Here is an 18,472-nt window from a genome sequence, read left to right on the forward strand (position 1 = left end):
TCGGACACCTTTGCCCTATCATTCTCGATAATGGTGATTCAAACTCTCGGCTCTCCAGCGACGTCGATAAGGCTGTCCGGTTGTTATTTTCTGAGATACTAGTGTTAATAGTCTTGCCGATGTTGATTGATTACTTTAATAGTTGCGCGAGTGCACACATCCTTGACATTGCGGCTCAAATTAAAATGATAGGAGAATCTTCGTCGATATTTATAGGTCTATGGTTCGTTATTTATCTTTGGCTGCCTTAAGAAGAGTACATTGTGTCTGGAAAAAGATTTTTTTTGGAAACCTCAAAATTTGTTAGTATCTTTTAGATTTTATTTTTTAATTGTTAGAGTCAGCTCGTGTATCTCTACCATATAGTATTTGTTACTATGGCATTAATTGTCAAAAAGAAGGGAACCACTGTAAAGTTTACAGTTCAGAACTATGGTTTATGTAAAGCATTTTATTTTCTGGTTTAGTGCTACACATTTGCACTAGATACAAACTCAGGTGCTTGACTGATTTGACAATTAGTACCTCAAGAGAGGTTCTTCTCTCTCTCTCTCTCAGCCTCCCAAAATCTGCACTTCGTCAAATGGAGGCTACAATCTGTACTTTTTTTCATGGTTGCTAACGAATGGAATAAGATCCTCCTTCAAACTCTTCCCTTGGAAATCATGTCCAGCTCGTTCAGGTTCAGATCAGCCAGTCATTTTGACTTAGCTACGACGTTTGAAAAAAAAAATAGACTTAGCTACGACGGCAACCGGCAACGAAATTGTATAGGCATCCGCATCGCACTCCTCCAAATCCAACTCGCGGCGGCGATCTCTCTCCTGTTCGGCTGTTCCCACACCAACACACGCTCTACGGTCTCTCGCTCTCGCGCCTCCGCCACAGTTTGTACCTTGTAGCGGCGGCTGACAGCGGGTATCTCGCCGCCGCCGGGAGTTGGTGGCCGGCGTCGGCTGGAGCTGCCGCACACGCACGGTGAGCTGCCGCTCCCTCTCAGACCTCAATCGAGTTGAGCTGTGCCTCCAACGTGTTTGCGTGAATGCGCAGCTAAATCGTGTGGAATTTCCCCTTTCCAGGTGCAGCTCCTGCCGCTGCTGATCTCCATCTGATTAAGCGACTCGCCGCTGACCATGGCGGACGCCTCCGCCGGCGGCTTCCCGGACGACTACCCCACAATCGACCCCACCTCATTCGACGTGGTCGTCTGCGGCACCGGGCTCCCGGAGTCCATCCTCGCCGCCGCCTGCGCGGCCGCCGGGAAGACCGTCCTCCACGTCGACCCCAACCCCTTCTACGGCTCCCTCTACTCCTCCGTCCCGCTCCCGTCCCTCCCCTCCTTCCTCTCCCCCGGCTCCTCCGCCCCCTGCCCGCCTCCCTCAACCGCAACCTCCTCCCCCGCCGCCGCCGCTTCGCACAGCGCCGTCCATCTCGACCGCCGCTGTCTGTACTCGGAGGTTGAGACCTCGGGGACGGTTCCCGAACCGTCCGGCCGCTTCACGGTCGACCTGGTGGGTCCCAGGGTGCTGTACTGCGCCGACGAGGCCGTGGACCTTCTTCTCAGATCAGGTGGGAACAACCATGTGGAGTTCAAGAGCGTGGAGGGGGGCAGCCTCCTCTACTGGGACGGCGCCCTCTACCCGGTGCCGGACTCCAAGGGGGCCATCTTCATGGACAGCACGCTTAAGCCTGGCATGAAGACCCTCCTGTTCAGCTTCTTCAAGCTTGTCGAGTCGCACATTGCCGCGTCGTCCTCTGGCGACAAGGAGGAGGGGGAGGGAGAGGCCTCGGGCAAGATATCCGAGGAGGACCTGGACCTCCCCTTCGTTGAATTCCTCAAGAAACAGAGGCTTCCACTGAAGATAAGCGCGTAAGAGCGTTCTCAACTGGTCTAGCAGTAGCCTATTCTTAGCAATGTGACTGATGCGGGCTTCTGTGCCTTGTTTGCAGGGTTATGTTGTATGCCATTGCCATGGCAGATTATGATCAAGATGCCGCGGACTCGTGTGAGAAATTATTAACAACGAGAGATGGAATCAAGAGCATAGCTCTCTATTTGTCGTCTATTAAGAGGTCACTTTGCTCGCTTCAACCTTTTTGGTCCTCTTTCGGAAGACGTATTTTCTATGATGTGTATACCTTGGTTCACTAATCCATTTACTTTTGTCTAGCTTGTGGTTGCGATTTTTTTATATAAATGCCTTCACGTGGTCTAAATTTTGACACATGCTTATTTTTTCTCTAACAGGTTCGCTAATGCAGAAGGTGCTTTCATCTATCCTATGTATGGGCATGGCGAGCTGCCGCAAGCTTTCTGCCGCTTTGCTGCTGTTAAGGGCGCCCTATATGTAAGATCTTATTCACAAAGTATATCTGGCTTTGGTTTTACCCTGTAGCTTTGGCTTAATGATAATCATGTAGCTACATCCTCTTTCTATCCTCATGGTGTCTAAGTGTCTCTTCCACCTGACTGGATCCTAAACATTTGGTAATGATGATGTGCTAGGCCAAGGGTTTGGCACCTCTCTACTGTAATGACCTGCATTTATAAAGAAAAAACTTGGTCAATTATCCTGTAAACTATTGTCTATTGTGAACCTTTTGATGCTTAGCCTCTTGTATATCTCGTTTCTGTCAATCAGGTGCTGCGGATGCCGGTCACAGCCCTTCTCCTGGACCAGGTATGATAAAATTTAAGATCAATGTCGGACATCTTTGCGCCATTGTTTGTTTACTCAATTAGCCAATATGATTTGTTCCTGTTTGTTGCTTGCTAAATATATCTTTTCAGTATAGCTTTCATTGTCATTTCCAAACGTGCACTAGCAAATCGTAACTAGGCATAAGATTCAATGACACCCACTTGGTTAAGTGAATAGGCCAAACGCTAGTGCTGCCATACATTGGGTGCTCTTGTGCTACCATATCTCGGGAAATGATGCAAACGATCTCCAAACATTCCTATTTTCCTGTTGGCATCTTTAGTTGGTGAAAGTTTGTCCCGCAACCAGAAAGGTTATCCATCTATCAGTTGTGAGGTCAACAACAACAATTCTCCAAAGTGTTTCTTGTCCAATCTGCAGGGGAGCTGAGGGTCTTATTCTAAGTACAGGCAAGAGTGAAACGTTTTTTTTGCTTAGGATAAGCATGGCACTGACTCATTTTATATATTTTGATACATTAGATCAATCACTAAGGGTGGCACTGACTCATTTCATATTTCTTTGATAAATTATATCAATCACCAGAACCAGTAAATGAGTGATCATTTTCTGTAATTATTTGTCTATGAGAGATGTTGCATGCTTTTAGTTAGGGATCTGCACGACCAATTCCATAATTTATGATTAACACCCAACGATCAACATTCTCTTGATCAGGAAAAGAAGCGTTATATAGGCACCAGATTGGCATCTGGTCAGGATATTTTGTGCCAGCAGTTGATTCTTGATCCTTCATTCAAAATTCCTTCCTTGGATATCCCATCTGATGTTTCAGACTCAAACTCGCCAAGAAAAGTTGCTAGAGGAATATGCATAACCAGCAGCTCTATTAAACAGGGCAAATCAAGTGTTCTGGTTGTTTTTCCCCCAAAATGTAAGAACATTTATTTCGCCTTGATAATGTTTGCATTGCTTGAATAGGTAATTTTCTTGCTTCTCATTTCTTTCCTTCATTTTAGCACTACAAGAGCAGCAGGCAGCAGCTGTTCGGGTGCTTCAGTTGAGCAGCAATGTAGCAGTATGTCCTCCTGGAATGTAAGTATTTATATATCCTATCATTTACATATCCAGTTTTAGTCTTAACTTGCTGCATCTAACCTAGGAATCACTGTATTTAAAAATAAAATGATTACCATATAGTTTAGGCAGGCAACTTCGCTTACAAGCCATCTCACTTGCAGGTTCATGGCATATCTGTCTACTCCCTGTACTGATGTCTTTATGGGAAAGCAATGCATAAACAAAGCAATAGAGGTTCTTTTCAGTGCTCAGGGTTCAGATGATTCAGAAGGCCATTTGGAGACAACCAGCGAAAACATTGATAATGCAAAGCCAACGCTAATCTGGAATTGTGTGTATGTTCAAGAGATCACACAGGTGTGCCTTCATTTAATCATCACTATGACTGTATTCATGGTAGTTCCAACACTCGTAAAAGTGTGCGCTGCTCATGTGCATATTTATGTATTTGTATTAAAAACATCTGCTGTCTTGTCTTCCACTATCAGGGAACATCTGGTACTGTGTTGTCATGCCCTATGCCTGATGAAAATCTGGACTACAGGAATATACTGGAATCAACAAAAAAGGTATTGCACTGTGATGATATATTTTACTCTTGAATTAGTATGAGCATGAGACAGCTGGCTAGAATTGTGACTCATCTCTTTCAAAAAAAAAAAAAAGAATTGTGACTCATCATGGAAGCTTCAGAACTGAACTGTTCATGTCAATATTAAACATGTTTCACATTGAAGAAACAGTAATTTGTTTATGTATGTAGTGCTGGTATGGATTCGCCTTACATTATGTATGATGTAGGTTTGGAGGTTTGCTCGTCAATTATTTTTGTAACGCCATTAGCTCTGTCGAGCATAATATATTGAGATTTTAACAAGAGAAAAAGATAGACATTAAGCATCTATGTTCCACCTTATAAATTTCCCTTGTTGTTTTTCTTGCAGTTATTCTCAGATACTTATCCTAGCGAAGAATTCCTGCCTAGAAACTCAGCTCCCAAATATGCCGATGACGACTCTGATTCTGCAGAATAAGGAACATGTTTGTAGAGGTAATAATATCACTTGCATGTGGAACTTGCACCGTTTGCTTATTTTTAAATTGGTTGTCTGCATCGACTGATGTCTGCATTGACCGAGGCAGAGGCTGGGGATCACCCCTTTTAGAATTTGCTTTGTTACATGTGTTGAGCATATAAAAATTGTTTGCACGTGGACCTATGGGACTTTGTACTGTTTGCTCATAACCTCGTCACATTCGGAAATGTAACTGTGAACTTGCATCATCAAAACTTTAGAAACACTTTTTTCCCTTCCCGAAAACCTGTTTGGGTGATGAATGCGAAAAATGGTGAACAAAAGAAGTGTCAGGGAAATTCCCTATCAAATATATTTTTTGTAGAACACCAAAATATTTTGTTGTTGAAGCTTTTTGTATGTATTTGCCAAATAACCAAAATATTGAGCAACACAATGGTAACATCTGAGAGTTGCATATATTTCAATTTAGTTAGGACAATGCATGATGATGACAAATGAAGCGACATGACCTGTGAAGTTCATGTGCTAAAATTTTGGTAGTAACTCTAGACTCTCAGTTAGTCAGTTAGGCTCAGTTGCACTTGCACCGTTGGTATTACATGTTCTTGCTAAAACTTGAACACTATCAATCTATCATACTGGCTCATAAGCTAGATAGATACCTTAAGCAAAAGTGTTCTTGTCCTGAGTTGGTTGTTATTTTTCACAGGATGAAGTATTTTTTCTGGACGAATTCCTCACAGAAGATACATGAAGCCATTTGTAATTGTAAGTTTGGATACATCGTAATCACATGGCCAGTGAGTGAGACTACAGGCTACAGCATCGATGGTTGTATGACTTGTTGCAGCATGTAATTGTTACATACTGCACAAGCTGCATGCGGCACCTTTCATTTGTTACACCGATTAAATCTTTGTAGGAGTTAAAACAGTTAAAGGAATTTGTGTTTAAAATGCTGGTCTGATGCGTATACGGTTTATGCTCTCGTTTCTAGATGAATTCCGGCCTGTACATTCTAAACTCTTCAGTTTCTCTGGCTGCCTGCCCATGTTGGTCGATGCTTTCTTTCCTTTGAAATAATAAAATCTGTCAGTGTCATGCATTTACTAAGATGTGAGGAACACGAGCCATTTTCTCACGAATTTATTTCGGATTAAAAAGATGTTGACCAAAGACCCCCATTCGTTCTTAAGCCACCGTCAGCGCTCCTCTAGTCCTGTGTGATCTCCCGTCCATGTATTGGTTTTTTCTTTTGCAAAAAGAGGACCTTGGTATTAAGAGAAACATAGAACATAGAACAGTATAAAACACCTCAATAAAAGGAAAATTATAACGAAATCCCTAAGATGCCCTTTGTCTTCAACCTCCATACCGTGTTGATGGTGTGTCGCCGAGTCAACCTGACGCTGTTGGATGTGGATGGGAAGTCGCCAAACGAATCAAGAAGATCACATCCGTTCCAGAGACGAGGAAGAAGGAATACCCGTCGATGAAGCTCCATGATGATCCGAAGATCCTCCCAGCCAGAAAAGTTCTTCAAGAAACACATCACTCCCACAAGCTTCTCGACGTCGCTGATGAGATGGGGCTGAAGCCGGGGAGACTTTATTGAAGAAGACACCGCCTCCACCACCTGAGCGTCGCCCCACCAAACCTTCACCCTAAATCAGAAAAGACGTAACCCCTCCTCCATGGCCCGAAGGCCACAGATTTGGGGCAGACCGGTGGCGCCGACGGGAGGTGACTGGTAACCTTGAGCACCTCCTGATCGGCCGTCGCGTGGATGGTTATCGAAGCGTTTTTTTCATATATTGATTTAATATTTTAGGGTTCAGAATTACAAGCTGAGAGTTGGTTTAGTATCCTCCGCCCGGTCCACCGACAATTCCCGCGATGAAGCTCAATCCTCGTCGGGCCTTCGATTGCGCGCTGATGATCCACGGCTACGAGGCCGGCGACCTCCACGATGCGGCGGCGTCGATTGACTCGATAGTAATGCCAATGTTAAATCGTCTCTCCCCCATCTCAGCGAGGCCGAGGGGGACGAGAGGAGCGCGGCGGTTGCAGCCTTGGCCGTTGTGAGGATTCGACCATTGGACCCCCGATGGGGGAAAATAGCCCCTACTTAGGGTTTGCGATGACCAAAGCGGCGGTCATGGCAGTGGGTGCAACAGGCTCTAGCCGGGAGATGGACGCGCCACCGGGGTTCGTCCCTTTCTCGTGGCATGCTACACCATGAGTGGGGCACGGCATATGCTCGTTCTCGAGCGGCGTCCGTATCACCTCAGGTAGGGGTCCCGTATGGGGTGCGGGACATCGTTGAGCACTGACAGGAGCAGCGATGCAGCCTCCCACCTCCGGCGGGCACTTTTTTCCTCCTTCCGATTACAAGTTTCCAATTACCCTGTTTTCGAATTCAGATTAGATTTTTGTATAGATTCGATAATACCTCATCAAAATTGGATTAAGGTAGTTCGGTTTAGGATAGATAACTGATTTGGTACTAGCAGTCTTTGTCAGCCGTGAACTACTTGATCGTGGCACGAAAGCAGGACGGTGACCGTGACATGGCGTAATGATCACCGCGACGGCATGCATGGCATTGGTATTCATTTCATTGACATTGTTAGAGATATATTTGGTATAGGTATATTAGGTAATCTAGGATTTGTAATCTCTATCTACCATATCTCTAGGAGAGCTATCTTAGCCTCCAAGTCTGTACCACTATATATCTTTCGCAGGAGGCTCAATACATCATCCAACATATTCCGCATATCTCTCTCCCTCTCTATCCTTCAACATGGTATCAGAGCGGCGCCGATCCTAACCTAGCCGCCGGCCAAGCTTCCGCGCCGCGCCGCCCCCGGAGAGGTCGATCTCCATGATCTACTCTGGGGGCCGCGCAATCCGTATAAGGGTTCGTTCGCCGATCCGTTGATCCGCTGCCCTCGAGTCTTTTTTTTTTCCAATCCGTAGGTTGATTTTCTTTTTGCTCCGCCGGTCGCTCGACCGGTGTTTTCTTTTTGGTTTTACCGATCATAGATCGGATTGAGTCGCCCATCGCCGTCGTCCTCTTGCGCCTCTACTCCGACAACGGCATCGACCTGCACCGGCCATCAACCGCACGGCACAACCGCACGCGCCGCACACGGGGCGCCCCTACGTGCATCGCGACGAGCTGTCTCGCCCGCGCGGTCTCCATCGCCTGTCCGTCTTCGTCGCCATCGACCGGGACTTCATCGACAACGCCGCCATCGACTCCGATCTGCGCGTCGTCCACGCCATGGCGCGTATCGTGCCGCCGTCGGTCTGATCAACCGACCCAGCGCACGTCTACGCCATGCACGTCCCCGAGCACGCGCCTACCACCGATCGAGCATCAGGGTGCCGCTGCGTCGCCCCTTCGGGTCGCAGCGCCGCCGCCTTTGGTCCACGCGCGCTAGCCAACGACGCGCCTTCGAGGCGCGTGCGTCGGCTGGTGGTGTCCCGCCGGCTGCACCGACTCGCGCCCTGCAGCTACGCCGGCCCCTCGGGCCGTGGCGTCGCCGCACGCGGTCGCCTTCGCCGTCCCCAGCGCGTCGATGTCCGAGGCCACCGCAGCGCCGCCCCTTCGGCGCGGGTCGCCTCCATCCGCGCATGGTCTTCGTCACGCCGGCTGGGTCTTCCTCGCCTACTTCGTGTACCGCCGCCGCGCCCCACCCCAGGTCGCCGCCGGGCTCGCCAAGCTGCTCCAGGTCGCGCCGAGCTCGCCGACCACCGCAACGCCCGTCTAGGCGTCCGGCATGACCACCCCCGGTCACCGCTGGGTTAGCTGCCTTCTACGTCTCCGTACACTACGGCTTCGCCGCCCGGCGTCCTCGCCTCTTCCCCGACTACATCACACCGCTACTCTACTCCGACACCCGTCGTCGAGACTCGCCTTTTCCCCGACTACACCACCTGCTCCTCTTCTCCGACACCCGTCGTCGAGACCTCCTCTACTAGTCTACTCCGACATGGCGCGCACTTTGTAATGTTCCCTACCCTCGCATGCCCGGTACTGGCAACACCGGAAGTGCCTTCGTCCCCGACACGTTCCCGAGTCTGGCAAACTCGCGCCGGACGTCTCGTCTTCATCGGCATCGCCTCTACGACTGCTTCGACGTGTCACCGCCAAGTTCTTCTATGCGTACTCGGTTCTGGCAAAACCAGAGTATGTCTTCGTCCCCGACGTGCGCCTGGTTCTGGCAAAACCATGGTTGCACTTCGTCCTCGACGGCTCGAGCCGCATCGACTCCGGCATCGACCATCTCCACGGCTCGCCTCGGCGTGTCTCCGTCACTCTCCTCACACACCACCTCGCATGCGGCTACATCGACACCGGCACCCGGCCACGAATCGACCACGGCATCCCCTCGCGCGGCTCCCCCGACCAAGGTTGCAGCACCCACGCTCTCGGCTACCTCGACATCGGCACAAGGGCTACCACCTCGCACGAGCACCTCGGCTTCCTCTACAGTCCAAGCATCCGCGACGCGACATCGTCCACGACGCTCCCGCTACGGCTCGCGGGGAGTGTCGGCCCGTTGGTTCCTACCTTCGGCTTCTCTCCGGTCCGACCGTCCGCGACGCTCATCGTTGTTCACGTCACTACCGCTACGGCTGCGGGGAGTGTTAGAGATATATTTGGTATAGGTATATTAGGTAGTCTAGGATTTGTAATCTCTACCTACCATATCTCTAGGAGAGCTATCTTAGCCTCCAAGTCTGTACCACTATATATACTCGCCCGAGAGGCTCAATACATCATCCAACATATTCCGCATATCTCTCTCCCTCTCTATCCTTCAACAGACATGCTTGCCAATGCCATGCCGTGGTGATCACGGTTCCATTGCCTAAACCACATCGCCAGTGTCAGGCTTGTCAATACAAGCACCCATGTCATTCATAAGATTGGCATTGCAATAACATTTCGGGGATGCTTGACATGGTTGTCCATTCCTTTTCTAGAATTTGGAGTACCCGAGGGACTACTGAGGGCCAATGGAGGGGCTTGAAGATCTTGCGCCTAGGATGTAGCTTCGGGACAACAATAGTGCATTTATAGATGCGTACCGCGAGACTTACAATATAATATATTTTTGCAGGCAACTAAACGTGCAGCCTAGCCTACCAAACAACTCGTCAAAGTTGCCTCGTGGCCTATTTGCAATGGGCAACATGTTAGCTATATGGTGACTATAAATGACATGTCATCTTGTTATAACCAACAGTTGGCTATACTATTGGAATTGCAGCTAAGTTTACCAAACATATTATTAATATATATATGCATCTGAATTTAAACAAATATCTGAGATACAGAGGGACTATATATGATACTGCCACAGCGGCGAAGCTTCTGCCATGAAGAACTGTTGTTTTTGAGAAGCTCGGTCTCGGTCCAGGTTCGGTTCCTCTCCTCCCTCTCTGGTAATTTCGGTTGCGACTTTCTGAGAACGGAGAAACACTCCCAAAAAAAAACCGAGTACCTCCGCGTTGTAGACCGAAAGATTGGGATTGGAATGCCGCGACGGAAGAGTGCGCAGTGTCCGGACGCAATCTGTCACTCCGCTCCTTTGCTGACTCCTCACTCTTCACGCCTTTATTATTGCCTCTCCTATCCGTAGAAGCTTCTAGAAGCACTCTCCCCGCTCCAGCTCCATCAGCCCAGCCAGCCCAGGCCTACGTGCTGGGAGGTCGGCCAGGCGTGCTGATCCCTCCCGCTTCCCCCGCGGCGGCGCGAAGGATGCTGGCGGCGTCCAGGGTCTGGTCGAGGTCCGGGTCCCCGTCCTCGCCGGTACCCCTGCACGCCTTGACTTCCGCAGCGGCGGCGGCGAGCTCCCTTCTGCAGAGGTCCGGGATGCAGGTCTCTCAGAAATCGCAGCCGCCTCCCGGTGTAGCTGACACGGGGGATCGCGCGGCCGATGCGCCGCCTCAAACGTGCTCTTCTTCAGGCGATTTTCGGTGAGTGGCGTTTGGTGTGTGTACTATTTACTTTCAAGCTGCAATATGCTCATGCGTGCATCGGGATTCAGAACCTCGAGCTGAAAAAAATCTGGATAATGTCATCGTGAGAATTCAGTTACTTTCCAGTCTCATGTACTTGTGACATTTTCAGAATTATGATTATGTTATATTGCTGTTAGAACCGTCCTGCTTCACTGTGCTATTATCATTGTCTCCAGTGAATAATGATTACTGAACTTCTTACCTTCATCATGCGAAGATGAGTTGACTCTGTAATTCGGCACTCTTCTTTCATAATTACTTGCTCTGGCTGAAATTCCGTGTTTATAATAGGGAAGAGCATGCCAGCAGCAGACGAACAAATCAAAGACATCCAGCGCCTAATCGAGGCAAGTCGATCGGAGGGAACCACCATGTTCTGTATGGAAGTTATCTTTCAAATAACCAACAGAGATGCAGATATTTCTCGTCTTCTTCTGACCAGGAGAGGACAGGGATTGTAAAAAGGGTGTGTATTTCCATCTATACCGTCATTTGTTAGCTTACCATTCTGGTTAACTTCGGATGTCATTTTCTAATGTTTGTTGGTATGCATGTATGAATCAGCTTGGCATTTCGCAAAAAAAAAAAAAAAGAATCAGCTTGGCATCTTTATCTCAAGAATTGTAATCATCATTGCATAAGTAAAATTAAACCAAAGTTTTCCTGCACATTAACTGGATCAAACACCTTTTTTCTTTCCAGATGATGCATGATCTGCCAAGGTTTGTGAAAATTGTAGAAGTTGGGCCGCGTGATGGACTGCAAAACGAAAAAAATACAGTGCCAACACCTGTAAAGATTGAGCTCATAAAGAGACTGGCAACCTCTGGATTATCCGTTGTTGAGGCAACGAGTTTTGTCTCCCCGAAATGGGTGCCACAGGTAAACTTCTTAATGTTTTTTGAGGTAATAGCACTAGCCATACAACAACTTGTGTCGTGGGAGCAAATTCATACAATAAGTTGAAAAATGTGGTCAGGTACTACACAAACTTGCCATTGAGGTGCAAATCAGTACAAAATCGATCAAGACATGACATGTGGCAGCAGCAATTTTACAAAAAAAAAGCTGCATGTATTTCTCTCGTAATTGTGGCCCTTTCCTCTCCCCCCTTTCCTCTAGATTAGCCTACCGACGTGGTCCTCGTAGAGTCGTAGAGCAGTCAGTCTTTGGCGGCGCTTGCACGGTGCGTGGCTCACCGCCAACGCGTCGGCAGCGGGACTAAAACATGAACCGGCTCTACCTCGCTGCCGTTACCACGTCGCTCTTCTCTGCCTCCACGAGTCCACGTCCACGGGGAACATACAGGGCTGGTGCTGCATGACATTGGGCAGGGCAGCGGCAAGTACGGCGGATGATCCCCGGCCAAGCTGCCCGGCGGCTGTCGACAGCGCGCGGTGGAACTGGGAGGCCATAGGAAACACGGAGGAGACGGGAGGAGGACACGGAGCAACTCTATATGGCGACAACATCGCGCTGGTCCTCTTTGACAAGAGCTCCGACGACACATCGGCCTTCGTCGCCCGCGTGGAGCAGGTCGTGCCTCATGAGCTACCCCACCATGCCGTAGAACCCGAAGGGCATTGCTAAGGAGTGAGAACGACCACCGTCATGTTCGTCCCGTCGAATGGCACTAGGTTGTTGTTGTTGCCGGTGCGCGCCCAACGTATACCATAATAATTCACTATATGTTTAAGGAACACAAGAATGAGAAAGCACTGAAGTGGAGCCTCGCATCGCCGTATGCTTCTGCTACATGCGCTCGGCTCGCTGGCCTGCCACGACAACCGACGGACGGCTGTGACGGGGTGCCTCGCCCGCATCTTGTCGTCCGGGGAAGCTGTGGGTCGGCGATGGCTCTCCATTCAAGCAGCGGTTCCATTCTCTAGGGCTCTTCTCTCCCACGGTGAGCATGATTAGCTAAGAGCTATGTAAAATGGAAGAGACGAGCAAACTTCTGCAAAATGGGAGACATAATCAAGATTGGCGAACTGCATGTGACCGTCACTTGGTGCCGGTGGACCACACCGCGCCATTCGGGCCGGGATGACCGCAACACCAGCTCACCTGCTGCCTTGAGCTTTGCCATGTCTCCGTCTCCGACGGGCATGCGTCTGTTGACGGGCAAGACCACCAGCGAGATGCTGGAGGTGAGGGATGTGATGAGTGCGCTGCTGCCATACTCAAAGCCAACGGGGTTGAGGCGCATGCGTAGCAGCCTGGCACGGCTATGGGCGGACCCGCCACGAATGAGAAGTACACAATGCAGAGCGATGGCGGGGATTATCGACGAATATTGGGAAAAGAGGTCGAATGGCACTAATGTGAGAAAAATTGTACCGGGCTTGTACAAAAAAAACGCTGCCACGTATCATGTCTAGAAAGGTTCTGTACTAATTTGCACCTCAATAACAAGTTTGTGTACTACCTCACCACATTTTTCAAGTTGTTGTATGAAATTGCTCCCACCATGCAAGTTGTTGTATGTCCGGTGCTATTACCTCATGTTTTTTCTTCCATATGGGTAACACCGTTTACCAGTTTGATCCTTGTGCATTTATGACACGAGTTGATAATTCAGAAGATCTCTGTTACCCTGTTGTTGTATCTTCGATATCTATTGATCCACACAATCTGGAAGAACTCTACCATCTATCTATTTGTAAAATGAACTTGCTGGTAGTTACATTTTATGACTGAAACCTGCTAGTTACTTTTATAGACTGCAAAATTATGGAACAACAGCAGCTTTTGGGCCCATTGGTTGCTAGCATGCTTAGCTTGTGTCCATATGGTACAGTACAATATCTTTTAGCATTAGCATAAATTGTATCATCTCTTACAAACCTTGGGAATTTTACGCATTATGAGCAGTCATTTGTGTAGGATTCTTGCCAGGTCAATGGGAGTGTGAACATTACCTTGCATTAAAAGTGGAGCTTCACTACCACGGAATTTGTTTGGTTTTATATTCCTAACATATTTTCCACGGTCAGAGAGATACATAGCATATGATATTTAGCCTGGGAAGCTGCAGAACCCAACAAGGGATGAGTGGTACAGTGGGTCCTCTGGATGTTTTCTTTGTAGCTTCAGAACTAAAGTTTCCTCCTACAAATGAATAACGGTTCTGATGCAAAGGTTGGAGTTTCTCCAATTTGGTTGCCTCTGTATATATGCCGCAATGCTGGTTGCTGGATATTGGCAGTGTTATCTGCGTGAAGTTAGTGTCCAACGGGGCGAATAGTGCACAAGCTCTTAATTTTTACCCGTGAATACAAACCTTGGAATCGAAAGGTTTTAGACTTAGTAGAACTAAAACTGAGTACATGATGTGCGGTTTTAGTACTACTAGGCACGAGGAGGAGGTTAGCCTGGATGGGAAGGTGGTGCCTCAGAAGGACACCTTTTGATACTTGGGGTCAATCCTGCACAAGGATGGGGATATTGATGAAGATGTGAACCACCGGATCAAAGCCGGATGGATGAAGTGGCGCCAAGCTTCTGGCATTCTTTGTAATAAGAGCGTGCCACAAAAGCTAAAAGGCGGTTCGACCCGCAATGTTGTATGGCGCTGAGTGTTGGCCGACTAAAAGGCGGCATGTTCAACAGTTAGGTGTGGCGGAGATGCACATGTTGAGATGGATGTGTGGCCACACGAGGAAGGACCGAGTCCGGAATGATGATATACGAGATAGAGTTGGGGTAGCACCGATTGCAGAGAAGCTTGTCCAACATCGTCTAAGATGGTTTGGACATATTCAGCGCAGGCCTCCAGAAGCTCCGGTGCATAGTGGACGACTAAAGCGTGCTGATAATGTCAAGAGAGGACGGGGTAGATCAAACTTGACATGGGAGGAGTCCGTAAAGAGAGATCTGAAGGACTGGAGTATCACCAAAGAACTAGCCATGGAAAGAGCCGCGTGGAAGCTTGCTATCCATGTGCCAGAACCATGAGTTGGTTACGAGATCTTATTGGTTTCACCTCTAGCCTACCCCAACTTGTTTGAGAATAAATGCTTTGTTGTTGTTGTTGTGTTGTTGTTGTTGTTGTTGTTGCTGCAATGAAGCGAGGAAAGGAAACTTATACAGGAGTGTCTAATACTGAAAACTTAATTGCTGAATGGTCTACGTAACATTGTGGTCTAAATATGTAGCATTCTGTTATGGTCTAACTGAAAACTTCTCATCTGACAAAGAAATAAAAAATATGAATGTAAACAGTCTTTGTAATCATGTGGCCTCAAATTTGCGTGGTTTGCATGCTTCTTAAGTTATGCTACCGGGCCCTTATTTCAAGTTTAATTTTTTTGTTTTGCATGTCCGTGAGTTCATCTTGCCAGTCATGTATTTGACATCCCATTGCTGAATGATATGAAATTAATAATTGTAGCTAGCTGATGCAAAGGATGTTATGGAAGTGGTCCGGAATATTACGGGTGTAAACTTTCCTGTATTGACTCCAAACCTTAAGGTAAATTATTTCTAATCAAGTGGATTTTGTATTGTTGGTTTACCCCTTTTAATATTTGTTCTGCTCATTTATCATCAGGGATTTCAAGCAGCAGCCGCCGCAGGTGCAAAAGAAGTTGCAATATTTGCATCAGCTTCTGAAGCATTTTCGAAGTCAAATATAAATTGTTCAATTAAAGAGAGCCTTGCCCGTTATAATGATGTTGCTCTTGCAGCAAAAAAGCAAGAAATTCCTGTGCGAGGGTGAGTTAATTAATTTTCTAAATTTTTAAGTTGGAGCTTTGCTCATTCATTTTTACTTTCTAGCTTGATATATACATGAAGTAAAGAAACATTTACGAAAGAGTAGAAGACACCTTTGGTCCATAAACTCGTCCGAACAATTTAGTCCATTAACTGGGGAAATGTACATCTGGTCCGTTAACTCGAACAACTGAATCACTTTAGTCCAAAACCCTGGCATCGACACCTGACGCCACCGTGCTACAGAAGCCACAGTTGGTCATAATTTTGGATAAATTTTGCAGGTTCCCATCTTATTGTATGCACCATATTCATGCATGTTTGTAACTTTTGAAAGCTTTGCGATATATCAATTCGATATGGTTGCACCTGAACCATATCTTTACGAGAAGTGATGGTTTATGTTTGATGTTCTACTTCCTATGCTGGCGACGTTGGAGCATATTTGAAACTGTGAATATTTGAGGCTTATCTTTAGATTGTAATATAATATGGGAATTAGATTCCATATATGTGCAGTTTCTACAGTGCGACATATGTTAATTAATATTTGAGACTCTTAATATTGTGGTTCTCTATTCTGCAACAATGTAGGTATGTTTCTTGCGTGGTTGGATGCCCAGTAGAAGGATCAGTACCTCCTTCAGATGTAGCTTATGTTGCCAAAGAGCTTTATGACATGGGCTGCTACGAGGTTTCACTTGGTGATACAATTGGAGTTGGTACCCCAGGTTATCTTACATTATTAACTGCCCGTATTTTTTGTTTTAAGTATGCGGGAGCTATATTTTGCTACTCTTAGGACGTCAGTTTGCTACACTTCATTAAGCAATGATATTTGGTGATAGTATCATACCTAGGTCCTCACAGCTTTGGCATATTTGGCCTGATTTGGTTTTCGTGTTTCCTTCAAATTAATGATGATTTTTTTCTCATCTTCAAACTATTTTTTTTCCTGACATTAATCTGTTTCAACAAGTCCAACAACTAACATAGAAGAAAACTGTCCCTAATTCTACACCAGTGGTACATCACCAAGTTCAGTAAATCTTAACTCCTCTTTTTATGAAAGATTATGCTTAATTATGTAGTTTGAGCAGCCTTCCTCTTCTAGATAAACTAACTTTTGCTTTGTGAATATCTCAGTTGACACGTATCATCTTCCATGTGTTTAGGCACGGTTGTTCCAATGCTTGAGGCAGTTATGTCGGTCGTTCCCGTGGAAAAGCTTGCGGTCCATTTCCATGACACCTATGGCCAGTCTCTTTCGAACATCCTTGTCTCTCTCCAGGTAATCATCTGACAAGATACTCTGAACAAACCATCACGCAAAACAAGAATGGCGCTTGGAAACCTTATTATATCCATCACATGAGATCAATCGTGTTCTTTGCTCAACCAGATGGGCGTCAGTGTCGTGGACTCCTCCGTCGCTGGCCTCGGTGGCTGCCCCTATGCGAAGGGTGCATCAGGGAATGTTGCCACCGAGGACGTCGTATACATGCTAAACGGGTTGGGGATCAAGACAGGCGTCAATCTGGGCAAGGTAATGGCAGCCGGCGAGTTCATCTGCAAGCATCTGGGGCGCCAGTCTGGGTCCAAGGCAGCGACTGCCCTGAGCAAGGTTACAGCTAGCGCCTCAAAACTATGACTATGAGGCTGCTCTTACTGTCGTTACTCTGTAACATCTTCATCCGATGCCTGTGAATTCTAAACCCTTTCTTGCAATGTATGTTCGTAACCACCTGTTGCAGAATATACATGTACAATACCAACACAAATAAAATTAAGTATAAAAGAATAAAAAATGTTTTTTTTGCAAAAGAAAGCGTCTTTTTTTTTTCTGTTGATCATCTACCTACGGGCCTTTCATTCTCTCGGCTGTGTGATTCAGCTGTAAAATCTCTTGTACTCCCAACAGTTATTATGGATCGAAAGGAGCACACATTTTTGTTACTGTTAGGACTTTTTTTGCGAAGATAATTGGACTGTTAGTGCACCAACTTGTCTTGCGGGTTCACTAACCCACAAAATAAAGCTTCTTTAGCTTTATTTTCATTTATAGATAACCAAATGGGTATATAAAATGAAAAGATCGAAACATGGGAATATATCTTATACCAATGCTGACTACCCATTTCCATTGTTGTGCTTTCTGAAATGGAATACCTATACAAGGGTTCAAGTTTCGATCGATATTTGCAGAGTGGATCATCCCTCTCGCAGATTTGAAGTTGTCCATAATTTACTGTCACGCCCAGACTATGATCAAATAAAATGCTGCGGGTACGGAAGCACATTTGGTGCACATGAGCACCAATGCTCCAAGCTTTTAAAATATTTAAAATTCGTGTATTTGTGTTTAAAAAAATTGTCACATTTATTTTATGAATATATACACATGTCTTGAATACTCGTGTGAAGTTTCGGTTGAAATTGCATTGTATTTTGAGCTACATGAAAAAAATAAATTTGTGGCTACGGATAGGAGTAGATATTTATCAGAAATTTGTCTTTTTTGTATATATAGCTCAAAATACAACATATTTCTCTCCAAAATTTCTACCGTGCTTTCGAAATGTTTATATATATGTGGGTATTAATCTTAAATTTTTTGAAATTCAAAAAACATAATTTTTAAAAACCAAGAGCACTAGTGCTCATGTGTCAAACACACTTTTCGTGCGAGTACTAGTTTCAGTTCAGGGCTGCACAGATCCGGCAACAACGTCCAACACTACTACTGTTACCCACTTGTAGGCCAGGTCCCCGAGCTTGTCGGAAAACCTCTCCAAAACAGAGTCTCTATCTCTACTACTTAAAAATCTCTATCTCTACTACTTAAAAAGACTAAAGAGGTTCCTTATTCTGCCATCCACCCACGATACGTTTTGGTCGTCGTCCCGCACTCGTCGTCCTTCATCGTCCTATGTG

General features: G+C 46.5%; 2 protein-coding genes across 2 annotated transcripts; both read left to right on the plus strand.

The window, feature by feature from the left end:
• The first annotated feature begins 1,069 nt into the window (after positions 1–1,069).
• Positions 1,070–4,777, plus strand: LOC124688064 (rab escort protein 1-like). Its single transcript, XM_047221779.1, has 9 exons — positions 1,070–1,870; positions 1,951–2,073; positions 2,249–2,348; positions 2,643–2,681; positions 3,381–3,597; positions 3,683–3,758; positions 3,905–4,100; positions 4,232–4,312; positions 4,688–4,777. Exons 1-9 carry the CDS (start codon positions 1,134–1,136, stop codon positions 4,775–4,777), a joined length of 1,659 nt encoding a protein of 552 aa, XP_047077735.1. The 5' UTR covers positions 1,070–1,133.
• Positions 4,778–10,559: 5,782 nt separating this feature from the next.
• Positions 10,560–17,282, plus strand: LOC124690528 (hydroxymethylglutaryl-CoA lyase, mitochondrial-like). The gene is made up of 8 exons (XM_047223904.1): positions 10,560–10,777; positions 11,114–11,288; positions 11,525–11,704; positions 15,216–15,296; positions 15,375–15,538; positions 16,133–16,269; positions 16,714–16,829; positions 16,941–17,282. Exons 1-8 carry the CDS (start codon positions 10,560–10,562, stop codon positions 17,187–17,189), a joined length of 1,320 nt encoding a protein of 439 aa, XP_047079860.1. The 3' UTR covers positions 17,190–17,282.
• Positions 17,283–18,472: the final 1,190 nt, after the last annotated feature.

The sequence above is a fragment of the Lolium rigidum genome, chromosome 2 (genome assembly GCF_022539505.1).
Source record: "Lolium rigidum isolate FL_2022 chromosome 2, APGP_CSIRO_Lrig_0.1, whole genome shotgun sequence".
Taxonomy (NCBI): Eukaryota; Viridiplantae; Streptophyta; class Magnoliopsida; order Poales; family Poaceae; genus Lolium; species Lolium rigidum.